Source organism: Macaca mulatta, chromosome 6, assembly GCF_049350105.2.
Source record: "Macaca mulatta isolate MMU2019108-1 chromosome 6, T2T-MMU8v2.0, whole genome shotgun sequence".
Classification (NCBI taxonomy): domain Eukaryota; kingdom Metazoa; phylum Chordata; class Mammalia; order Primates; family Cercopithecidae; genus Macaca; species Macaca mulatta.
Window position 1 is genome coordinate 167,714,023 of NC_133411.1, and position 26,869 is coordinate 167,740,891.

Here is a 26,869-nt window from a genome sequence, read left to right on the forward strand (position 1 = left end):
TGAGCATGGTATGTTCTTCCATTTGTTTGTGTCCTCTTTGATTTCACTGAGCAGTGGTTTGTAGTTCTCCTTGAAGAGGTCCTTTACATCCCTTGTAAGTTGGATTCCTAGGTATTTTATTCTCTTTGAAGCAATTGTGAATGGAAGTTCATTCATGATTGGGCTCTCTGTTTGTCTGTTACTGGTGTATAAGAATGCTTGTGATTTTGGCACATTAATTTTGTATCCTGAGACTTTGCTGAAGTTGCTTATCAGCTTAAGGAGATTTTGGGCTGAGACAATGGGGTTTTCTAAATATACAATCATGTCATCTGCAAACAGGGACAGTTTGACTTCTTCTTTTCCTAACTGAATACCCTTGATTTCTTTCTCTTGCCTAATTGCCCTAGCCAGAACTTCCAACACTATGTTGAATAGGAGTGGTGAGAGAGGGCATCCCTGTCTTGTGCCAGTTTTCAAAGGGAATTTTTCCAGTTTTTGCCCATTCAGTATGATATTGGCTGTGGGTTTGTCATAAATAGCTCTTATTATTTTGAGGTACGTTCCATCAATACCGAATTTATTGAGCGTTTTTAGCATGAAGGGCTGTTGAATTTTGTCAAAAGCCTTTTCTGCATCTATTGAGATAATCATGTGGTTCTTGTCTTTGGTTCTGTTTATATGCTGGATTATGTTTATTGATATGCGAATGTTGAACCAGCCTTGCATCCCAGGGATGAAGCCCACTTGATCATGGTGGATAAGCTTTTTGATGTGTTGCTGAATCCGGTTTGCCAGTATTTTATTGAGGATTTTTGCATCGATGTTCATCAGGGATATTGGTCTAAAATTCTCTTTTTTTGTTGTGTCTCTGCCAGGCTTTGGTATCAGGATGATGTTGGCCTCATAAAATGAGTTAGGGAGGATTCCCTCTTTTTCTATTGATTGGAATAGTTTCAGAAGGAATGGTACCAACTCCTCCTTGTACCTCTGGTAGAATTCAGCTGTGAATCCATCTGGTCCTGGACTTTTTTTGGTTGGTAGGCTATTAATTATTGCCTCAATTTCAGAGCCTGCTATTGGTCTATTCAGGGATTCAACTTCTTCCTGGTTTAGTCTTGGAAGAGTGTAAGTGTCCAGGAAATTATCCATTTCTTCTAGATTTTCCAGTTTATTTGCGTAGAGGTGTTTATAGTATTCTCTGATGGTAGTTTGTATTTCTGTGGGGTCGGTGGTGATATCCCCTTTATCATTTTTTATTGCGTCGATTTGATTCTTCTCTCTTTTCTTATTAGTCTTGCTAGCGGTCTGTCAATTTTGTTGATCTTTTTAAAAAACCAACTCCTGGATTCATTGATTTTTTGGAGGGTTTTTTGTGTCTCTATCTCCTTCAGTTCTGCTCTGATCTTAGTTATTTCTTGCCTTCTGCTAGCTTTTGAATGTGTTTGCTCTTGCTTCTCTAGTTCTTTTAATTGCGATGTTAGAGTGTCAATTTTAGATCTTTCCTGCTTTCTCTTGTGGGCATTTAGTGCTATAAATTTCCCTCTACACACTGCTTTAAATGTGTCCCAGAGATTCTGGTATGTTGTATCTTTGTTCTCATTGATTTCAAAGAACATCTTTATTTCTGCCTTCATTTCGTTATGTACCCAGTAGTCATTCAGGAGCAGGTTGTTCAGTTTCCATGTAGTTGAGCGGTTTTGATTGAGTTTCTTAGTCCTGAGTTCTAGTTTGATTGCACTGTGGTCTGAGAGACAGTTTGTTATAATTTCTGTTCTTGTACATTTGCTGAGGAGTGCTTTACTTCCAATTACGTGGTCGATTTTGGAGTAAGTACGATGTGGTGCTGAGAAGAATGTATATTCTGTTGATTTGGGGTGGAGAGTTCTATAGATGTCTATTAGGTCTGCTTGCTGCAGAGATGAGTTCAATTCCTGGATATCCTTGTTAACTTTCTGTCTCGTTGATCTGTCTAATGTTGACAGTGGAGTGTTGAAGTCTCCCATTATTAATGTTTGGGAGTCTAAGTCTCTTTGTAAGTCTCTAAGGACTTGCTTTATGAATCTGGATGCTCCTGTATTAGGTGCATATATATTTAGGATAGTTAGCTCTTCCTGTTGAATTGATCCCTTTACCATTATGTAATGGCCTTCTTTGTCTCTTTTGATCTTTGATGGTTTAAAGTCTGTTTTATCAGAGACTAGTATTGCAACCCCCGCTTTTTTTTGTTCTCCATTTGCTTGGTAAATCTTCCTCCATCCCTTTATTTTGAGCCTATGTATGTCTCTGTGTGTGAGATGGGTCTCCTGAATACAGCAGACTGATGGGTCTTGACTCTTTATCCAGTTTGCCAGTCTGTGTCTTTTAATTGGAGCATTTAGTCCATTTACATTTAAGGTTAATATTGTTATGTGTGAACTTGATCCTGCCATTATGATATTAACTGGTTATTTTGCTCGTTAGTTGATGCAGTTTCTTCCTAGCCTCGATGGTCTTTACATTTTGGCATGTTTTTGCAATGGCTGGTACCGGTTGTTCCTTTCCATGTTTAGTGCTTCCTTCAGGGTCTCTTGTAAGGCAGGCCTAGTGGTGACAAAATCTCTAAGCATTTGCTTATCTGTAAAGGATTTTATTTCTCCTTCACTTATGAAACTTAGTTTGGCTGGATATGAAATTCTGGGTTTAAAATTCTTTTCTTTAAGAATGTTGAATATTGGCCCCCACTCTCTTCTGGCTTGGAGAGTTTCTGCCGAGAGATCTGCTGTTAGTCTGATGGGCTTCCCTTTGTGGGTAACCCGACCTTTCTCTCTGGCTGCCATTAAGATTTTTTCCTTCATTTCAACTTTGGTGAATCTGGCAATTATGTGTCTTGGAGTTGCTCTTCTCGAGGAGTATCTTTGTGGCGTTCTCTGTATTTCCTGGGTTTGAATGTTGGCCTGCCCTACTAGGTTGGGGAAGTTCTCCTGGATGATATCCTGAAGAGTGTTTTCCAACTTGGTTCCATTTTCCCCCTCACTTTCAGGCACCCCAATCAGACGTAGATTTGGTCTTTTTACATAATCCCATACTTCTTGCAGGCTTTGTTCATTTCTTTTTCTTCTTTTTTCTTTTGGTTTCTCTTCTCGCTTCATTTCATTCATTTGATCCTCAATCGCAGATACTCTTTCTTCCAGTTGATCGAGTCGGTTACTGAAGCTTGTGCATTTGTCACGTATTTCTCGTGTCATGGTTTTCATCTCTTTCATTTCGTTTATGACCTTCTCTGCATTAATTACTCTAGCCATCAATTCTTCCACTTTTTTTTCAAGATTTTTAGTTTCTTTGCGCTGGGTACGTAATTCCTCCTTTAGCTCTGAGAAATTTGATGGACTGAAGCCTTCTTCTCTCATCTCGTCAAAGTCATTCTCCGTCCAGCTTTGATCCGTTGCTGGCGATGAGCTGCGCTCCTTTGCCGGGGGAGATGCGCTCTTATTTTTTGAATTTCCAGCTTTTCTGCCCTGCTTTTTCCCCATCTTTGTGGTTTTATCTGCCTCTGGTCTTTGATGATGGTGATGTACTGATGGGGTTTTGGTGTAGGTGTCCTTCCTGTTTGATAGTTTTCCTTCTAACAGTCAGGACCCTCAGCTGTAGGTCTGTTGGAGATTGCTTGAGGTCCACTCCAGACCCTGTTTGCCTGGGTATCAGCAGCAGAGGCTGCAGAAGATAGAATATTTCTGAACAGCGAGTGTACCTGTCTGATTTTTGCTTTGGAAGCTTCCTCTCAGGGGTGTACTCCACCCTGTGAGGTGTGGGGTGTCAGACTGCCCCTAGTGGGGGATGTCTCCCAGTTAGGCTACTCAGGGTTCAGGGACCCACTTGAGCAGGGAGTCTGTCCCTTCTCAGATCTCAACCTCCGTGTTGGGAGATCCACTGCTCTCTTCAAAGCTGTCAGACAGAGTCGTTTGCGTCTGCAGAGGTTTGGGCTGTGTTTGTTATTGTTTACTGTGCCCTGTCCCCAGAGGTGGAATCTACAGAGACAGGCAGGTTTCCTTGAGCTGCTGTGAGCTCCACCCAGTTCGAGCTTCCCAGCAGCTTTGTTTACCTACTTAAGCCTCAGCAATGGCGGGCGCCCCTCCCCCAGCCTCGCTGCTGCCTTGCCGGTAGATCACAGACTGCTGTGCTAGCAATGACGGAGGCTCCGTGGGTGTGGGACCCTCCCGGCCAGCTGTGGGATATGATCTCCTGGTGTGCCTGTTTGCTTAAAGCGCAGTATTGGGGTGGGAGTTACCCGATTTTCCAGGTGTTGTAGGAACAGCTCCAGTCTCCAACTCCCAGCGCGAGAGACACAGAAGACCGGTGATTTCTGCATTTTCAACTGAGGTACTGGGTTCATCTCACTGGGGAGTGCCAGATGATCGGTGCTGGTCAGCTGCTGCAGCCCAACCAGCGAGAGCTGAAGCAGGGCGAGGCATTGCCTCACCTGGGAAGCGCAAGGGGGAAGGGAATCCCTTTTCCTAGCCAGGGGAACTGAGACACACAACACCAGGAGTTTAGTTCTTACTGGGGACAGAGAGGGAGTCAGACAGTAAGTAAGCAACAAAAGCAAATTTCAGATTGTGATAAGTTCTAAGAAATAATAAAATATCTTCCACCTAGATGGTTCCTAGGTGGAAGATATTTTTAATCGTGTGATTAGGAAAGGCTTCTGTAAGGAAGTGATGAAAAAAAGGAATTTTTTTGTTTGTTTGTTTTAGAAGAAATGGGGTTTCGCCATGCTGGCCAGGCTGGTCTCAAACTCCTGGCCTCAAGCAATCCACCTGCCTCATACTCCCAAAGTGCTGGACTTACAGGTATGAGCCACCGTGCCCAGCCTGAAATCTGAATAAAAAATATCTGGCCATTCAGTGTGTCAGAAGAGTTTTCCAGGGAGACAGAAGAGAAAGTGCAAAGATCCTGAGACAGGAATGAGTTTGGTGTATGTGGGGAAGAAAAATGAAGGAAGGCCAATGTGCTTGACAGGACCAAAGCCAACAAGAAAAAGTGGTAGAAAAATAAGTAAGAGTATACATGTATAACACTTAATACAGTGTCTGACATATAACTAGAGCTCTACAAGTGACAACTTAATAAGTGGAAGAATATAAGGATAGCTTTTGCTGGTAAATCCCAATAACTATAGGTATCTTCAGAGCCAGCATCCATTGGCAATCACTGATCAAACCAAACACTTTTACATTCATCCTTTAATGTATTTTACATTTCCTTCAAAGGCAGCTGTACTTAGTGTAGAAATACATGTTCTCTAAGTGCAGAGCGACCACTCATCAAATGCTGTTTGTAAAGATTCCTTCTCAGTGATGCACACTTTCTGCCAAGGCTCAGCATAAGGCTCATGCCAAGATACATATTTGCCCAATAAGCCATAATGGTTTAATATATCAGGTTGAAAATCCACCATTTGTATTTACCATGTTATGTGAATTAATCCTGTATTCTGAAACTATCATTAGAGCTGCTTTCAGTATAATTAATCAGCATGGAGCCTCTTGAAATTATTCTGTATGAAGAAAGTGATCGCAGCTCAGGCCCCTAGCATTCTGTTGGTAGAGAATTTAATTGCAAGATGTGCTATTTGTCAAAACAATATAACAATGTAAGTACATCCAAGACAGGGGGTGGGAGTCAATGGAGGAGAAATAAAGGAGGGCATATTCTTATCCCTTTTATGTAAGTGTATTTAAAGCAGACAGAAACTGCAGAGGTCAGGCATGTATTTTAAGAATCCTCTAATCATTCCCTATAACATATGGATCCAGAGATACCATGGCTTCTGAAACAAACAGCAAAGATTCTCCAAAATTTCTAGAATTTACTCAAAAAGGCAGGGAGTTGCCTTTTAATGTCATAACTCATGTCATCATTTTAAAAAGCAAGACACATTTTTGGTGGGAATTTGGGATGAATAACCTGGTGATTTCTCTTCTTTACTATCCAAATGACTCAGATGTGAAGGAATATTGTTTGCCTCCTTAGATAAACATGAGGTAAACATGAGTTTTGTGTTTGCTCTTCCCTCTGCTCAGAACCCTCTCTGGCTCTTCCCAGGATGATTTATCCTTATTCTTGATCTCTGAACTTGAATGTCCTCACCTCAGAATGCTTTCCCGGTCACTTACTTTAGGAGAGGTTTTCCCCCTTCTCTACTAAAAAAATACAAAAATTAGCCAGGGGTGCTGGTGCGTGACTGTAGTCCCAACTACTCAGGAGGCTGAGGCAGGAGAATCGCTTGAACCCAGGAGACAGAGGTTGCAGTGAGCCAAGATGGCGCCAGTGCACTCCAGCCTGGTAACAGAACCAAACTCCGTCTCAAAAAAAAAAAAAAGAGAGAGCTTTTCATCTCCCATCCCACACTGTTTTTCTCTCTCATAATGTCCTGTTTAATTTTCTTTATAGCAGAAATTAGAATTTCTAATATTTGTAATTGTTAATTTGTACACATCTTCATTGTGGCAGCTGATGGTAATTATTCTGCTTACATCCATTTTCTTGTCTTCATGGGCTGCCCAGCTAGACCATGCAAGCCTCCATGTGGTTGTATATGACCATGTGACTGATTTCTAGCCAATGAAAATGAGCAAATTTGTAAGCCAAGGGTTTTAAAAAGCACATGGCACCCTTCATGTGCCCTTCTCCCATCAGAGGACTTGATAAAGACAGAGGATTCTATAGAATAGGAGAGGCATAAAACAAAAGGATCCCAGGTCCCCAAATAACCTCAAGGACAATACCTGCTCGTCAACAAGGAACACCTGCCTTGTACTATTATATGAGCAAGAAATAACCTTCTGCTGCAGGTGAGCCATTCAATATTATATGGTCTATTTGTTACAAGAGCTAGTATCATCCCAAGAAGAATATAAGTTTCATTAGGGCAAAGACCTTATCTTTCTTGTTCATCATGATAGACTCACCACTTAGCACTTCAATAAATATTACTGAATGCATGCATGCATGCACGTGTGCAGAACTATGTCTTCTACTTACATTCATATATAGTTATAGATCTAATATTTATATGTGAATATAGCTTTATAGCCAATGGAAAAACTTTATTGAAGAGATAAGATGAATTTGGAAATGTATACTTTACTTCAGTCTCCAGGTATTACGGTATCTATTGCAATGACAGCTTGAACCCGATTCTTGTTCTTCCCTTACCACCCTAATTCTGCCAGTCCCCAGAAGTAAAGCTACTGAAAAAGATTTAAATCTTAAGGTTGAATTGTCTGACTCCTGTCAGTTAAAAACCAGACCATGGCATGGTTTTAACATAGTCCTTTGACATTAGCATCTTTTTAGTGTCAAGATGAAGAAATAGGCTCGTTTAGTCATAAGTGAATTTCTCCCTGGGTCATGAGCTATTTCCATCCCCAACTTGCTCCCCTTCTCTGTCCTCCAGCCTTCCTCATACTCACCAGTCCTGAGTAAAGCCAGTATCCACTGTTGCATTTAAGCAAATTTCTTACCCTAACCACAGCCTAGGGATTTCAAAAGAAAGCATCCATTGTAAATTAAAAAAAAAAAAAAAGATTGGGCCAGATTTTCTACAAGGTTTATTCCATACTGCCTTAAAGTATGAACACAGCCCAGCTCTGCAGAAAGTGATTAATTTCTTGAAAACACTAAGGTCACACTAATTGACATGACCTGTGTAATTAAGCAATCTCTGTTTACACAGCAGAAGCCCAGCCGCTGTGAAGCTGAGTTTGCTTGACAGAATGTCTTTCCATGTCAAGAGATCAACAACCTTTCTTATGTCCTCCTCAGTCACCTACACAGGCCTCTGATTGCTGTTCAGAGCAGATGCGCTCCGGCATTGCTATATGAAGATCAGGCTGGCCGGCCAGCATGCAAAGTGAGATGGAGGAAAGCAGCGGCAGTGACCACTTCACAGACCCTGCTTAGGAGGGAAGAGAGGGCGTCTTCAGTCAGATGTGCCAGGACTCAGGTTTTCAGCATAACTGGTAAAAGCCACATGGGCATGTAAGGAAGAGACCAGAGACTTTTTGTGCCAGAAAGACACTCTTTCACTCACCCTCAGAAGCAACAGAGACATAAAAATATTCAAAACCAGCCTCCCAATTAGTGTGCTATGAGAAAAATGCTGAAAAGTGTATGTCTTATTCATAAGCAATCTTCAACCAATATCATTATGACACACACCTCTGTAGCCAGGACAGCTACAGCAAAGACTAATCCTCTCCATCTTGGTTCGGTCTTAAGACTTGGGAAATGTAGTATGATTTCTTAGTAGACTACTCTGAGATGTCTTGGGGGCACTTTATTCATGCCCCATCTAGGTGAGGGGTTCTCTTGCCTTGGAGAACTGACCAAAACCTTTACAGGTTAAGTGAAGCTCACATTGCCTGCTAAATCATAGCTTGTTTTTCTAAAATCCCTGCAAGTGAAAATTGATAAACACTGTAGCTGTACTCTGGAAAAATGTTCATGTTCCCTCACTTCCACACAACTCTACCCTCTGCATGAGGAACTTTGGTTGTGTGTCAATGTTCTTTATGCAGATGGCACCTTTAGGCTCTATTGGGACAAATACCTCTTTTGAAGATCCCTCTAGGCTTTCCTGGGATTCCGGTACATATTTATGGGAGGTCATTATGGCTCTCAGATGTTGCAAGATCTCCTTATAGCCTCACTAAATATCTGCTTACAGACTAGGGACAATTTCTTTTTTGTTCCAAAACATCAGAAAATATCTGAGTCAGACTGCTTGGGTTATACCACTGCCTTACCATTTAGTAGATGTGTGACTTTGGGTAAATTGCTTAACTTTTCTAAATCTGTCTCCTCATTTTTAAAACAGGAATAATCCACATTTCTATATTCTTAACAAGGGTATTTTGAAGATAAACATGATAACTCATGTAAAATACTTTGCACAATGCCTCTCACTAAAGAAGCACCAAATAAATGTTAGCTTTATCATCATCATCGTTACCAATATAAATAGAAGCACATAAAGGTAAACACATGGACACATGCATTTATACACGTGAACATGGAACATGCTGAATATAGACACAGTCATCTTCCCAGCATTCAATGCAGTTAGGAATGAACCAAGACAGAGAACCTAAGAAGCTTGGGATGGAGGCAAAATAAACAAACAGAAAAACACCTGAGGATGACAGTGAGTTCAGTTTGGGGCTGACTGAGTTGAAGTTCCTGGAAATATCCAGCAGACATCTGGACAGTTAGATCTAAACCTGGGTGTCAGGTCTCAGATATTCTGATGCCAGAGTCCTCAATGCATAAATAGTGGTTAAGATGCTGTGAGTGGAGAAGATACTAGAAAGAACCTATAAAATGGGAAAAGATCTGGACCTCAGAAGGAGACTAGGAGAACTCCAACTTTTTTAGAAAGGCAAACAAATAGCATCCCTTGTAGGGAGTTCAGAATGAGCGACTGTTGTTACATAATTCAAGAAAAAAAATTGATTCAAAAAGGGTGTAATGGCTGCCAGCATGAAATAATACAGAGAGAGGTAGGAGTAAATAGTCATGAAAGACAGAAAGACTGAAGAAGAAACAATAAAAGGTTGGGTTAGAGAGATTTGAGGTTTTGCTTTAACTCTCGAGGCAATTCATCCATCCTCTAATTACACAAATATCTATGTCCCTGCATGCATGAAAGCCAATGTTGATTGTGTAAAAATAATAAAGAAATGTATTAATGTATAGGGATACAAAATAAAATGTGTCCATGTTCATTCTGCCATGGGTTCCTCCATCCTCTTCTAGGCGGCAAAGAGTGGGTGATGGGAAACAAAGCAGGTTACACCTGAGATCTGATAAGGAATTTGCCATTGTTTTTTGTTTTTTGTTTTTTGTTTTTTTTTTTTGAGATGGAGTCTCGCTGTGTCACCCAGGCTGGAGTGAGTGGCCCGATCTCGGCTCACTGCAAGCTCCGCCTCCCGGGTTTACGCCATTCTCCTGCCTCAGCCTCCGAGTAGCTGGGACTACAGGCGCCCGCCACCACGCCCGGCTAGTTTTTTGTATTTTTAGTAGAGACGGGGTTTCACCATGTTAGCCAGGATGGTCTCGATCTCCTGACTTCGTGATCCACCCGCCTCGGCCTCCCAAAGTACTGGGATTACAGGCTTGAGCCACCGCGCCCAGCCTGGAATTTGTCATTGTTAATAAAGAAAGACATGGCTCATCTTTAACTCAAAAACTGACTCTATGGTGGCCAAGGTAGCTGCCCCTATTGATCTATTTTAGGACCCATTTGAGAATCACAGGCAAGAGCATTGTCAGTGTCAGAGTTCAGATAAATCATATTTATCTGAAAGACAGTATGCACTTTGTGCTGGGCAGCTCTCACACTTAATCAAAGTGTGCACTTTTTGGGACAGTGGCACTGTCACCAGTAAGAGCTTGTCAGAGGTTATTAGATATAGGACTAACTCAGTAGTTCTCAGTCAGGGGCCATGTTGCCTCTTCCCTCTCCACCAGGGGACATTTGACAATGTCTGCAGACATTTTTGGGTGTCATGATTGGGAGGTAGATGTTCTCTACTAGCATCTAGAGGGTAGAGGCCACTGACACTGCTAAACATCCTATAATGCATGGGGGCACCCCCCACAATTCCCCCAAAAAAGGATTATCCAGTCTAAAATGTTAACTGTGCCCAGGTTGAGAAACCCTAGACTGAACTCATGATCCATCTTCAGTTTATCACATAGATTTTCTCCAAAGGCTTGCATTTGTATTTTATCACTTACAAATTAGCTATACACGCAAAATATTGCTTTCTTTCATATGTAGTGATATAAGCAGAATCGTCACTTTTACTCCATTTTACAGTTTAGGAAACTGAAGCTCCAAAGGATTATAAGACTTTCCAGATATCTATGTTATGCCTCCTCATCTCAGCAGCCCTTCCACTAAACAAAGAATAACTATTTCATTTGCAAAATAGAAGCTTTGTAGATGCTCTCAAAAATAATAGACTAAATTGGTTTCTCATCTTGTATAAGAGGTATATTTCTATAATTCAACCTTTTCAGACGTTTTACTAGTAGGTTCCACAAAGAAAAGAGAGCACCTGGAAGTTCTATATGAATGCTCTTTTAGGTTTCCAATGTCATCAAAGTCCATCCCAAACTCTGCTGCCCTAAGAGGTACAGCAGAATTAATCCTGGTATACATTAGGCATTAGACACGTTTCTTAGACATACATTGTTTCATGCCCAGCTATACTTTGTTCCTAACCCAAGCTTTGGTCAAAAGAAATATAAGGCTCGCCGGGCGCAGTGGCTCAAGCCTGTAATCCCAGCACTTTGGGAGGCCGAGGCGGGTGGATCACGAGGTCAGGAGATCGAGACCATCCTGGCTAACATGGTGAAACCCCGTCTCTACTAAAAATACAAAAAACTAGCCGGGCGTGGTTGCGGGCGCCTGTAGTCTCAGCTACTGGGAGGCTGAGGCGGGAGAATGGCGTGAACCAGGGAGGCGGACTTTGCAGTGAGCCGAGATCACGCCACTGCACTCCAGCCTGGGAGACACAGCGAGACTCCGTCTCAAAAAAAAAAAAAAAAAAAAAAAAGAAATATAAGGCTCATGTCAAGACCAAAGTAAGCTGCAAAACAGTTTATTCCAAACTTCAGCCTCATGTAGCGAGACCCTAAGCAACACACACTTATAGCACCACGTGTGGTTTTGCCAGCTTAATTGCAAAGCTGACTCAAACATAACACAAAAAAAATCCTCTATGGGATTGAGAACACCAAGTTTGAAGTCAGAAGATGACCAGAGGAAACATTTTCGAAGAAACTAGAAACCTCCCCATTCCTGACTGGGCGTGGTGGCTCACACCTGTAATTCCAGCACCTCAGCAGGCCGAGACGAGTGGATCATGAGGTCAGGAGATCGAGACCACCCTGGCTAACATGGTGAAACCCCGTCTCTACTAAAAATACAAAAAAATTAGCCAGGTGTGGTGGCGGGCGCCTGCAGTCCCAGCTACTTGGGAGGCTGAGGCAGGAGAATGGTGTGAACCCGGGAGGCGGAGCTTGCAGTGAGCTGAGATCGCCCCACTGCACTCCAGCCTGGGTGACAGAGTGAGACTCCATCTCAAAAAAAAAAGAAACCTCCCCATTCTTGTGTGTCAAGACAAAAGATGGTGAGGCCAAGATGATGATTTTAGAGAAGTACCTCAGAATCTCAGGAGACATGACTTTTTTTCTACTGCATTTGTTCTTTAATGAGACTAGTAAGTCTCACCTCCTTAAAATAAATCATCTCGGAGACTAAGAGATATTGATATCCCCAATCAATGCTCAAGATCATCTTTCCTTTTTCCCATCAGAGAATGAAGGTGCAGCTAACATTTTTCAAGATCCTCTCAGAGATCATACATTTCAATCTACACTTAAAGCTGACTAAATATACTTAAAAGCATACTTTAAACACCATGCTGTTTCCCTGATGGACCATATGAGCATACATAAATGGATCGTTGCTCTGACAGGGAAACTAACATTGACCGTGCAAATAATTTAGCCATGCCATTAGGTGGAGAGCAGCACAAGGGTCTAAAACTTTGCAACTCAAAATGTGGGCCATGGCTTTGGCATCATACAGCAGCTTGTTAGGAATGCAGAATTCCAGTCCCACCCCAGACCTCTATTAGCATTTTAATAAGATCCTCAGGGGATTTTCAGCGCTTTTAAGTTTGAGAAGCACCACGTCTAGACTCAACAACCTTTCCTAAAATCCAAGAACCATTTTATGTCTTAGAAGTAAATGCGGCTGGGCGCAGTGGCTCACAGGCCAGGCGCAGTGGCTCACGCCTGTAATCCCAGCACTTTGCGAGGCCGAGGCGGGCAGATCACAAGGTCAGGAGATTGAGACCATCCTGGCTAACTTGGTGAAACCTCGTCTCTACTAAAAATACAAAAAATTAGCCGGGCGTGGTGGCGGGCACCTGTAATCCCAGCTACTCGGGAGGCTGAGGCAGGAGAATGGCATGAACCCGGGAGGCGGAGCTTGCAGTGAGCCGAAATGGCGCCACTGCACTCCAGCTTGGGCGACAAAGCGAGACTCCGTCTCAAAAAAAAAAAAAAAAAAAAAAAAGAAGAAGAAGTAAATGCATTTGTTTGTGAGTCCTCTTCCTTTAGTAAATGTACAATTAAGGACATTTCTGAAACAGAACTGTTATCCATATCATTTTAGAGATGTTATGCTTCCTAACATCTCTGCCCATTTACGATAGGCAGCTACCGCTAACAATTTCCAAGATTGGAAGAGGTGAGCAGAGAGAAGCAAAGGAAGAGAAAACCATAACTGTAAAGCAGAGCAGTTTTACCAGTTGTAATCTTTACTGTTTTTTTGTTTGTTTGTTTGTTTGTTGTTGTTGTTTTGATTTTTTGGTGGGTGGTATAGGGTCTTACTCCGTTACCCAGGCTGGAGTGCAGTGGCATGATCTCAGCTGCAACCTCCACCTCCTGGGTTCGAGTGATCTTCCTACCTCAGCCTTCTGAGTAGGTGGGACAACAGGCAAATTCACCACATCCAGCTAACTTTTGTATTTTTCTGTAGGGTTGGAGTTTCACCATGTTGGCCAGGCTGGTCTTGAACTCTTAACCTCAATCTGCCCACCTCAGCCTCCCAAAGTGCTGGGATTACAGGCATGAGCCACTGCACCCTGCCTCTTTATTCTTATGTGCTGGTTTTCTACATACAAAATTTTAGGCAAAGAATTAATCATTTCTATTTACTTTAATCTTTGGGGGTTTAGGTGTGTGAGTCCATTCAGGAAGCCAAAACTAGACTCAAAGAACACCACTGTCACAACCAGTGAGCACAGGTAGTACAGTTTCCACTCTTCTCTCTTCTAGACAACTCCTAGATTGTGGATACCTGGGGGACCCATGGCCTCAGCTGCTCTTTGCCTCTGGGAAAACAACTACATATCTTCTGCCTAAGACTTTTTTATCCTGTCCTGATATTCATGCCATTATTGAGATTCAAGAAAGACAAGTCAGACCCACCTGGAATCTCCGCATGTCACGTGGGTTTCCTGCATTCTTTAGGCAATTTTGGTTACACTTGAGGAAGAATTTCAAGAAGAACCTGTGAAGAAACAAATCATCATGGTTAGCATTTCGGTTTCTGACATGGGAGGGAAAAAAAGAGGTAAGTCACCCCTGGGTTGTGCATTTGATTCTCTTTACATGTTTTCTGAAGTATTCAGCATGGTGTTAGAGCCAGTATTTAATCTGTGGCCTTAGCCTTTGTTTTGTATCCACGCTGGACCTTCCTTATGACACAAACACTCTCAGCACTGCCAACAGATCTCACAGAAGAATCAAGCTCCAAGGAAGTATTTTCACTCATACAGAGGAAAGGCTTTCATCATAATTTAAGATAGGTTCCAGTTGGACATAACTGTCTGAGAATTACTCATGGTCCTCAACAACAACATGGAATTTAAGCCCTATAAACTCACAGATGATGAACTGGCAAATACATGGTGGATGAACACAAGGATTTGGTAAACACTTTTTATCTTAGTCTGTCAAGTAAAATGTTTCAATTAGTAGTACCCATGAGAAATAAGGAAAATTCACAAACTAAACTCCTTTGACTTCTCAAATAGCTCCTGAATGTTTTTTTTTTTTTTTAACTGTCTGCTGTAGACAAGAGCTAGCTGTGACTGAATAAAGATTTTCCTGCCTCACTGCCACCTTGGTTTCTGAATTGCTTCTATAGTGAGATTCATGGGTTTTACTCGCTAGGGTGACCAAAGGTCCTAATTTGCCAAGAAAAATCCCAGTTTATACCAGCCATACTGGTGTATGTATTAATAGTGCCTACTTTAACTCTCAAAAATGTCTCGGTTTGGGTGATAAATTATATGGTCACCCTATAACTTTCTGAGTTATTTCTTATGTAACCATCACAGTTGTTAAAGTCTATCATGGAAAAGCAGCAGCTACTAAAAGTGTCATATTCGGGCAATCATGTCGGCCACCTGTAATTAAACCTTCTATCTGCCCGGGTTTGGGAAAAGAAGTATTTCCAAAGATACCTAAGTTTTGCCATCTGTTTTACTACCAGGCCTAGACGTGATGTGCTTGTGAATTTCAGGCCCAAATGTTCCCTAAAAATATCAAAATGCATTACAATGCTGGTCAACTGAATTCTTGTTGTAATTCAATTCTCTTCCCCTTTCTTCCACTTCAAGTCCACACTGGAGTAAAATCTCCACCTCAACACAAATAGATTATGAAGAACTATCACCCCATGATGCCTCAGTCTGAATTTGGCTCTGACTGCAATGTCTGTCAATCATGTAACACCGGGGTCCTCTATAACAAGGGCACTACACGAAGATATACAGAGTTCAGCCAATTTCTGAACATGAAACTGAGAGAAGTCCCAGATGAATCCCTCTCCTCCCTGGTCTCTTAGAATCTGCCAAGATGGGAATATGTTGTGGCAATCATTCTTTAGAGACAAACAATGGCTTTTTCAACCAAAAGAGTAACATTTAAACATGCAAACATCTTCCTAAAATGACTTTTGAACACCACACAACATTTGACTGCCCATCAATGAAAGCAGGCCTCTAAATAATCACTTGCCACTACTTCCAGATTCTCTCCACAGAAGCCAAAGTTGATCAACCTTTTGTCCAAGACAAATGGCATACAGACTGCTGAAGCCCAGCTGTGTGAAACAAAATCCGATTTTGAGCTCCCCTTTCCTGGTACCAAGACCCACACTGTCCTTGCACAGGACAATCAGCCAGTCACTGATTCCTGCTCACTTTCAATATGATAGATTTGGTACAGGAAGGGGGATTGAGGGAGTGGCCCAAATCCTAAGTGCCTTTACAATGTCTTATTGATCTGAGCTCTCGGAAGGCAAGTGCTGGGTAGCCCTGCTGATCACGCATGGCTTTCAGAAACTATTTAATACAGTGGAGCTGATAGTTGTGATCCTCATATCTTGATGGGGTTCAATCCTATATCCATAGACACTGAAGACATGAAAACTGGCTGCTGCTTTCTAGAACAACCAGTTAGAAGGGCATATTTCTAAGCTACCTCAAGCCCCAGGAGAGGGCTGATTATCACTAAATTGACAACAAGACTGGGTGTGATATGGTGAAAGGCCACAGTCATTAGAAACACCCAGAATAATGAGATTCATATCCTGACTGACAGGTACTACCTGTGTGACTTTGGATAAGGAGCTGAACTTCTCTGCACCACACTTTCCTTATCTATAAACTGGTATAATAACAGGCCTTACTGTATGGGGAAATTGTGAATAAGAGATAAGGCAGAGTAACAGATACATGGTAGGTACACTGGTGGCGGCAGTCATAAGAAATGGCTTCCGTGTATTGGGTGCTTACCTTGTGCTCAGTTCAATGCTAAGAACAAATCCATTTTCTCATACAGCCCTCCTAAGTAACCTCTGCTATTAATCCCATTTTATAGATAAGGAAACTGAGATTCACAGAAGTGAAATAACTTGCCCAAAAGCTAGGAAGGCACCTCTGGACTCCCCAAAAAGGAAAATTAACTGAATTACTCAGCAGGATCTGACTCGTCTATAAGAGGATATAAAATTTTTAAAAAATCATCCCTGCATACATAGTGCCCAGTATAAGACCTAGAACTGAGTGAGTTTTCAGTAAATACTTGCTCAACAAAATGGAGTCTAGGGTCTCCGAGGGGTAAAAATGAGGGCGTTTTTACAGTAAAGGCAGCAGTAGAGTATACTGGGCAAGAGTTTGCATTGGAGCTAAGACAAGCCTGGGTAAATTTCAACAATTCCCTGAACCTCAGTGTTCAATTCAAATTCAGACAGTGTAGCTCCAGAGACTATACTCTTAACCATCATGATGTAGTAGTTTTAGTAATAACAGAAGTAGTGCAGTAATGATGTTAATACTAATTGTACCATTGATAGCAATCGTACTGTAACAGCAATTTTGCTAATAAGAGTAAATAAGACTAATCAAACTACTAAGAGTAATTATTAGTATCATGATTTCCACAAACAACAGCAATGTGAACATTATGGAGGTAGACATCATTGCCATTCTCCCTCCAGAGGGCCCCCCTGCTTGCTTCCCCAGGGTTGGTAATATTTGCCGCCTGTGTGTGTTTAAGCCATTTGAGCCCAGACCCGACAGCCAGATTCAGGTTGTGCTAGAAGGAGCTGTCAGCACACCCTCTGACTTCTTCAAGTCAGACAACTGCTAGCCACCATGAGGGGGTCCATCTGGTGCCAAAATGAATTTTGAAAGACAGGCAAACAGGACACCAGCTCTGCCAGGGAGAAACAGAATCAAGGGAGCAGGGGATCTTCTGCCTCAAAGATGAGCCGGGGCAGGGCGCCTGTCAGCAGCCCATCGTTAGCACAAAAGCTATGCCGGGCACACACCAGATCTCTGTTACCCTAAGCTGGCCTGTCACTTGGCATGCTGGCAGAGTCCCCCGCCTGCCCCCTCAACAGTGGATCACTTGCTGAAATTGAAAGCTTGACCATCTGTCGTGGGGAAGACACGGCCGTCAACTGGTGCCTGAGGCCTCACACAAGCCCTTATGTGGCAAAGACGCTCTGAAGGGCCAATTCTTTTGGGGAAAGCCAACCCTACCCCAGAGGGAGCCTCAGAAATTCTTTCAAAGTTTTCCCCTAAGTAAAAGCCAAGGGCCTGACCCTTTTGGATTACACTTCCTTAAAGGAACTGAGAGGAGTTAGAAGGAGGAGTTAAAAATATCCCCACTGAGAGACAGACATGGCACACGAATTTGGGGGATGACTTATCAGGCTAAGTTTATAAGGCCTTTGTAAACCAGGGAACACGTGCACGTCTGCTGGCCTACGGAGAAGATCTCAGATTCCGAGGGGGCTTTTAACAAAGTGGAGGTTATTGTAACTCAAAACCTCACTTTTGTCTAATGAATTGCCGCATTTTGTGAGGCGGGTGTGTTTGATAAAGTGTTGTCAGGAGAAAAAGTGTGGCAGCCTTACCCCAACTGTGGGAAACTGACCCGCAGCAGGACAAAGCCCCTATTGACCCTGTAGAGTTCCAAGGAGTTCCATAAACTCCAGGAAACAGCCTGACCAGGATCAAACTCCTTTTTAACTCAAGTCTTTTTTTTTTTTTTTTTTTTGAGGGGGGAGGGAAGGAGGTAACGAGAAACTCGACATCTTTCTGTTAACTTTCAGTACGAATAATATCTTGGGTTCATGTTATGCGTTAATTATTCAGAGCACTTATATTCCCAATATCTCACTAAATCCTCATGGAATTTCTATAAATTAGGCACACCAGGAATTATCAAAGCCATTTGAAAGGCAAGAAAACAAAGACAACAAAATTAAGGGATTTATCTACAGTCAACAACCAATCTCGTAAATTGACCAAAAGGACTAGTCATGGTTTGTGTTTTCCATGAACTCTAGGATTTTATAAGTGATCTTAACCATCATTTAGTCTAACCTCATCCTTTTGCCTGTGAGAAAAATGAGATATCAGAAGACATGACAATATTCATGTAGTTAATAAGGAATATCAGAGCTGGAACTGTAATCCACATGTCCTGATGTCTAGTTATATGATTTTCCCAACATAATATTAGCTTCTCAAGCCAATCCTGTAAGAGCTGAATGCCTGTGCTCTTAAACTGTTTAGTCTACTACCTCAAATGGGAAAGTGACAGTCATAAAACCAAAAGTGACATCCTATTAAAAGTTGTATTTAGGTTCATCAATCAGGCCAGTGTAGGACATGAGCCCATCATGGAACTAACTGAAGCCAACACAAATATTTGTAGAACAAAATTGCTTATTCAATGACATACCTGTATCACCTTTTACCAACCAACAGATATTAGTATCTAGTTTGACTAGCTTCCATGTGACCAGCATGGTACTCAAGACCAAAAGGCACCTCTGGACTCCCCAAAAAGGAAAATTAAATGAATTACTCAGCAGGATCTGACTCGTCTACAAGAGGATATAAAATTTTTAAAAAATCATCCCTGCATACATAGTGCCCAGCATAAGACCTAGAACCGAGTGGGTTTTCAGTAAATACTTGCTCAACAAAATGGAGTCTAGGGTCTCCAAGGGATAGAAATGAGGGCGTTTTTACAGTAAAGACAGCAGTAGAGTATACTGGGCAAGAGCTTGCATTGGAGCTAAGACAAGCCTGGGTAAATTTCAACAACTCCCTGACCCTCAGTGGCTTCATTAAAACATGAGAATAATAGTACCTCTCTCCTAGGATCACTGTGCAGCTTTCACCATAATTCTAGCTTTACTCCTTAATTAATTGGGTGACTTTAGATAAATTATTTAACCTCTCTGTGCCTCAATTTTCTCATCCGTAAGATGGGAGGAACATTAGAACCTACTTTAAAGAGTTAAGAGAATTAAATGAGCTAACATACATGGAGTGTTGAAATAGAACCTGCCATAGAGGAAGTGATAATTCTTTTCAGCATCATTTATCCCTGGCAACTGCTCACTGCCTAGCACTCAGAGATGTTGAGATTTTCAGACACAAAAAGTATTCTTCTCTCTTTAAATGTTAAGGTCAAGAAAAGAAGCAAAGACCTATGTACCCAATGAGAACTATAGGTTTCATTGAATGACCTACAAAAAGAAGAAAAAAAAAAAAGAAGAGGAAGAAACCACCACCAAAGAAAGATAATAATGACTACAGCAGCTTTACCCAAAGGCTAAGACACATAAAGGAAAGGGGTAGTGCCTTAAATCGTGGAGGACTCCAGCTAGTCAGAACTGAAGGGCACACACAGAAAAACTGCCCATTAGGCAACAGCTTGTACATCATTAATTATTATGCAAAGCATTGCAATCAATCTGGGCTGAGCAGGTTGAGTTTTTACCTCCCCCAACCCAAATTCTGAAAAATCACGTTTGGATTTTTGCAGCTGCTCTCATAATGTCCATGCTGGACAGGAAAAGCATCAAGGCACACCTAAACCGAGACATAAAACCCCCATTTGCAATCTTAAGGCTCCTCGAAAGTTTCTCCTGACTTATGCCTGCAGATGGTTATGTGGCAGATGATCCTTCCCGAAGATATTCAGGACACGGAGACTTGCTCTGGCCCAATGCAGGAAACAGCTATGTGGAAACAACTGTGGGATCCTTTCTATGTGAAGTTCAAGCTGTTCCCACCCCACACACTGGAGGGCAGACAGCAAAATGCCTCATGATTAAAAGGACCTCTTTGGAAAAGTTGTTTCCATAGATGGCACCATCACCTTTGCTTTGAAAAAGAAATGCAGAACCTCTTGCCTCCATGACCAAGCCTACTGCCCAGAAATAACCAAGGAAGTCTTTCTAAGAATATAAGGATTCCTTCTCAAATTGAAAATATTGAAGCAAAAAGCACCTATCCCTACCCAGCCCACCTCAGCTGCCAGGGGCTTTCTCTGAAATGTCATCACTACCTCCTGGTAGCCTTCAAAGACACAGAGCTCCATGAAGAGGTAAACAAGAGTTTCACGGCCCTGAAAAATGGATCTCCCTTGCAACAGAGTAGGCCAAAACAGTGAAAAGGAGAAAACTCTATTTTCAATGTCAAAGAAAGCGTTTTGGTTCCTAGCACACAGAAGTAATTGTAGAGTACAGTTCATCCATGTGAAAATCTGATACCCATAAGGCTGCCAAAATCCCAGGATGACACAAGGGCAAGCTGAGGAGGCCGAACCCATGTAAGGGTAAAGGTTGCTCACTGCCGGGCTGACTTCCTCTCCTTTTCTGATATTAACATGCATTCCCGAGAGAGACCCTCTTTGACTTAAGCACCGATCACTCTGTTTGAGAGGTGGGGTGGGCAGAAAAGGGAGGAATAAGATCCTGGGGGGAATTCTGCACAGATGAAGCAAATTCTCTCCTCTCTCCCAGCAGTGGAGGGTGGAATGGTACCAAGTTGTGGCACTATCTTGGGATCCCAGGGGGAGAGCATGTGGCTGCCCCTATTCTTGGCCACTGACTTCAAGAAGTTTACCTTTTCCGCTGGCCAAGGTCCTTTAGATCTTGGGCATTTCTGGAAAGTGTTCTCAGCCTGAAGGGATGAACATGATCAACCTGAAAAGCATTCATTACCTCAGAGCTCAGAGTATGCCCTTGAGGGAAGGGCATCATTCGTGGCAAGAATTTAAAAAAAAAAAAACAAGATGGTGTTGTCATAGCACAGCAGCCAATGAAATAATTTAAAAATAGTTTTAAGGAAAAGGACCCACTCCACATAGGTCTCCCCATACTAGAAGTCAAATCTGAAAGGCAGGAAAAAGGCTTGAGACAGTGAATAGGTAGAAGACAGGACAACCAACCAGTGCCCAATGGGGAAAGAAAAAATTACAATTTCTTAGAAATGACACAGAGAAGGGAGGTTAGAGCAAGGGTGCTGTAGCTTAACACTGACTTCTGGCTATCTAGCCGAACTTACTCCCCTCGCAAGGTCTGACTGGAAATTTAAGAGAGAAAGAATTCTACATTCACGTGTAGTAGAGATGATGTTTACCCTCAGGGATGCTCTTTTACACAGATTACTCAAATGCCAAGTGTTTCTTGCCAAAACATATTAAGGTGCAAACTCTGGCCCTAGGCACACATTTGAAGTCATCCTAGTGCTTTGAAATGTGGCAGGAATGAGGCAGATCACAAAATCAAGTGTCTGTCCTTCTTGGAACTGGAGACAGACTGAGGACGCATTTGTTTTAAACTGTTTCCATTGCAAGGAACCCAATTTCTACTGGGAATCATGGCCACAGAGTTCCTGCAGACCTAGGGACAGGTTTTGAGCAAAGGTATCAGGCCTTGCACTTCTGGGTTACTGGTGCAAATCTTTCCCCAGGCTGAAAAGGATGCACAGGCAGGTGGCAACTTTGCTTCAGTAACAGCGACCCACCCCACAAAGCCAAGCATAAAAAATGAGGCAGGAGGAGCCTCAGCTCCTCAACTTAGTAGTTAATACAGCAAACACAAGCACTACAACATGTGTAAGGCCCTGTCCTGAGTGCTTTGTATGTATTAATTTATTTACTCTGCACAACAATCCTATGAGATTCTACTTCTTTTCTCATTTTACAGATAATGCTATCGAGAGATAAGGTAATCTGCCCAAGGTTTCACATCTAGTAACAAGTGTTGAACGCAGGCAGTTTGACTCCAAAGCCCACATCCATTAAACTATATTCTTTACATGAGATAGATAGATAGATAGATAGATAGATAGAGATAGAGATATAGATATATATATAGATATATATATCACATATCACGGGATTGTGGATCATTGACCGTATCTGGCTATATTCTTATTATCATCACCAGACTCATTTGAAATTACAACTGAAGCCAGCATAATCATTTCACTAGATATGCCAGCACTTTCACTAGATTATAGCCAGTTATAGATTTTAATATTTTTTGATTTTGCTCCCAACCACTCTCACCCTATTTGTGATCCCTCAAATGCATTTTAACCATAATGAAAGACCAGTGGGTGATCTAGTAACAGAACCAACCCAAATATAGAGAACAGTGGCCAAAACAAAACCAATGTAACCTGGTTCTCTTGGGAAGAGTCAATGAACATCATCATAAGGATTAAATTATACTACATGTAGTTATGATTGTCATCAGTCACTACCTTTGAATGTCTTTCATGCAGACAGAAAGCCAGAGGTTGAAAATGAAAGGCTTTTAATATCTCCTTGTTCAATACACATGTGTTTAGCATTTTAAAGCAGATTCATTTAGAATCTCATGTTAGAATTTCACTTTTCCCTTCTAAGGACTCAGAGGGTTTCGATATTAACTTCCCCTGTGGAGGTGACAGATGTCAGAGAGAGATCAAGCAGTTCAAGTCCACAGTAACTGAGGCATACAGTTCTGCCTGGATGCTCAACTTATGATTCTTTTCAAGACTTCATAAAGTACAAATGTTCATTGTCACACATTCATTCACTTTCTCAACCAACAGACCTTTCCAGAGAGTCCAATATGTACTGCTTCTTCTCACTCAATACCAATTTTACTAAGAGCACCATGACTTTGATTCAAGTTTTTCTCCAAAAGAAAAATAAAAAAAGAAGACAACTCCTTACATTCAAATTCCCAGGAAAACTTTTGACTCTTAGGATGATAGAATACTCGAGTAATTGCCAAAGAAGATTGAAAACTTTTAAAATACTAATCTGTTGTGGGTTGTTCTGGCAGGGGCTGGATCAGTGAATCTTTCAAAGTCCCTAATAATGCCAAAAATGTGCTCTCCTACTCTTCACCTTTCAGCATTCTTTGTTTAAGTCACACTGAGCTACATCCTGTGCCCTGAACATGAAATCTCCTTCCTGCCTTCACCATAGGCTGCCTCCCTGGATCTGAAATGCCTCCCTCACTCCCACACCATCTCAGCTTCCCATTATCCCACTTATCCCTCCAGGTGCGGTATAAATGTACTGAGCCCATGAAACCTTCCCAGATACCCGGAGCTAGAATTAATCCCTGCCACCTACACTCTGTTACAGCACTTGTCGCACTTGGTCTTCACTGCAAGGCCTGCAGTTGCTTGTATAATGATCTGCTCCTCCATGACACCACCAACTTCTGATAGTGCCTTTCCATTCCCGACAGCTCCCTGCACAGCTGTAATACACAGCTGACTTAAACTAGCTGCAAATATTAATGGTGGTTAGCTTTGAATTATAGCACAAAGATTATGTCTTTCTTCTATATTTTCTGAATTTTTTATGAATACGTACTACTTTAATGAAATAAACAACTGCACTGTAAAACTTGAAGTGAGTATCATTCAGCACAGAACCTAGGGATGTTGGCCCCATTCTACAAGGAATAAATTAAGAACTAAAGATTACGAGCGGCTTTCTCAAAATCTTTATGCTCTAAGGTTTACCATTTTACTCAAATGTGAACAGTTAAGAGCTATCCATCTCATACTCTGTAAAATGTAGATCATTTATTCATTTCATATTGCATAATTCATACATAAGTATCAACTAGGAAGGCTCCACACCATTGGTGTCCTTAACTTCCTACTTAATATTTTAAACTTTGGTGCTGAGAAATTTTTATCTCTAAGTTAAACCTGCCATTGTTTTCCCAACATTCAAGTGTAACCCAAAGGAATAAAAGGCCATGTAACTAAAGTCTGTTTAGTTCCTTCACCAAAATTCTACAGATCATTCTGCTGACTTTTGTTGAAACCCTTAGTTAAAACTCTTAATGATTTACTATTTCTTTATTCAGCCTATTTTCTTAGGTTATCTATTTATTCAGTCTGTCCTTCATTCAATAAGTATTTACTAAGCACCTACTTTGCACCAAAGAGAAGGCATACAACAGATAACCCAGTCCCTTCCCTTGTGAAAATTCACTGAAGTACAGTTCTCAGTCGGTCTTCATCAGAATTACCTGGGAAACTTGCCCTGGTAGAGAGAAACCAGGAACTCTATGCAAATTTCTGTACATACTCTTTCTTGTGGGATGAGTCCACTTGGACCAGGGGGCATTCGAATAATTTTGATGCACACTAAAGTTTGAAAATTGATAGCTAGTTGATTCTTAAAATTAACAATAATATCAATAGTATATGATAAGTGAAATGATGGAGCTATATACTAGAAATCATGAATTGCCTGGGCATCTCATCATGTGTAATTGAAATTCAGCATAAAAACTTAAGTCAGGGCGGACTCGGTGGCTCACGCCTGTAATCTCAGCATTTTAGGAGGCTGAGGCACCTGGATTGCTTGAGGTCAGGAGTTTGAGACCAGCCTGACCAACATAGTGAAATCCCATCTCAAAAAAACAAAACAAAACAAAACAAAAACACCTTTAGTCAAAATATTGCTGAGTAGAAATAACAATAAAATTTCCCTACCCATCCTCTCTTATCCCAGTTCAAGCTGCAGGGAAAGGAAAAGGTTCTTAGCCAGACATGATGGCTCATGCCCATAATCCCCGCAATTTGGGAGGCAGGCGGATCACCTGAGGTCAGGAGTTTGAGACCAGCCTGGCCAACGTGGTGAAACTGAAAATACAAAAATTAGTCTCTACTAAAAATACAAAAATTAGCCAGGCATGGTGGTGCACACCTGTAATCTCAGCTACTCAGGAGGCGGAGGCAGGAGAATCATTTGAACCCAGGAGGTGGAGGTTGCAATGAACCGAGACTGGGTGACAGAGTAAGACTTTGTCAAGAAAGGGAAGAAGGAAAGGGAAGGGAAGGGGAAGGGAAGGGGAAGGGGAGGGGAAGGGGAAGGGGGAGGGGGAAGGGAGAAGGGAACGGAAGAAAAAGGAAGTAAAGGGAAGAAGGGAAGGGAAGAGAAAGGAAGGGAAGGGAAGAAGGGAAAGGGAGAAGAGGGGAGGGGAAGGGTGGGGAAGGGTGTGGAGGGGTGGGGAGGGGAAGGGTGGGGAAGGGTGGGGAGAGGAAGGGAGGGGAAGGGGAGGAAGGGAGGGGAAGGGGAGAGAGGGGAGGGAAGCGGAGGGGAGGGGAGGGGAGGGAAAGGGTGGAGAGAGGAAGGGGAAAGGGGTTCCTGTTTGCCAGAGAAAGCTGATATTTGGAAACTGTGCTTCAAGGAAAATAAATAAACTCACTTTTCAACCAAAAAAAAAAAAAAAAAAAAGTACATATAGACAAAAGGGATCAGCTGAAAAAGCTGTTCCTCAAGGGAAGAAAAAAAAGGCACAGAATCTTGCTAAGTATGAAAGTGTTTTGAAACTATTTTAAATAATCATTACCCTTTTAATATTCACCATATCTGTCTGTTCACTTTTCCCAGCATACCCTCCCTTGTCCCAATCTCAGCATCTTCATGTGTTGCCTGCCATCCCCTGGCCTCACACATCACTGGGGATAATGAATTTAACTTGAGCAATGGATTTCATTGAAAAAAAATCTCTGCATCCCAACACGCCACACACAAGCTGAGCTCAGATAAAAACAAGTGACTCCTTAATTTGGATTTAAAGCTCAGAACCAGTCTACAAATAAAAATGACCAGTGAGCATCATGCCCACAGAGCACTGACAATAATCTCCTGTGCTCCAAATTATTCTAGTCTATATTATGGACGATCCAATAAGCCTGTGTGTTCTAGTCCATAAAAATAGAAGAAGAAATTTATCATTTTGAAATCATAATGCAAAATAGAGTCTGACACTTTATTAAGCACTATTTCTCATGATCTCATAAGGATGCTGATGGAAAATGAAACTAAAGCAGTATCAGAGACGAACAATGACAGCATTTAGACTTCCTGAGGGTGCTTTGTAGCTCACAGGTCACTCGCTTGCCCTCCCCATGTGTCACTTTTGAACAGCTTCAGTTTAAACCTGAAACACTGGAAACATAATTCTGAAAAAAACTTTCATTTTATCACAAAATTGGTTGATCATTTACTAAAACGAAAAATGCTAGAATGGGATAAGAAATGATCTAATCCAGATATTCTTAACCTGCAGTCAGTGGGTGGTCTACATGGCATCCATGATCACCCCAACATTGTATGCAAACTTTTGTATACTTGTTTTCCTGTGGAATGGGTCCAGAGGCTTCAGAAGATGATGGAAGGAGTCTAAATTGACTGCCAGAATCCTTTTTACTCTGTTTTGATAACAGTCTGCTATTCTCTTTTTAGAGAACATCTTCACCCTCATTCAACAGTCTTTACATTTCAACAGCATAAACACATTCCACACTTGGACCAAAGGGGCACTTGTGGTCTAGACCTGGCCAGTCAGAGCATCATAACCCCCAACTATACAACTGCTTTAGAGACTGGCATGTGACCCAAGTCAAACCAA

At 41.8% G+C, this 26,869-nt stretch overlaps 1 protein-coding gene across 21 annotated transcripts in view; it reads right to left on the reverse strand.

The window, feature by feature from the left end:
- EBF1 (EBF transcription factor 1) overlaps positions 1-26,869 on the reverse strand; it is a 412,068-nt gene that overhangs the window by 139,613 nt on the left and 245,586 nt on the right. For all 21 annotated transcript variants that reach the window (XM_015141336.3, XM_015141335.3, XM_015141334.3 and 18 more), the window contains one exon: positions 14,032-14,113. In XM_015141336.3, coding sequence (XP_014996822.1) covers positions 14,032-14,113 — 82 coding nt within the window. The remainder of the gene's footprint in view (positions 1-14,031; positions 14,114-26,869) is intronic.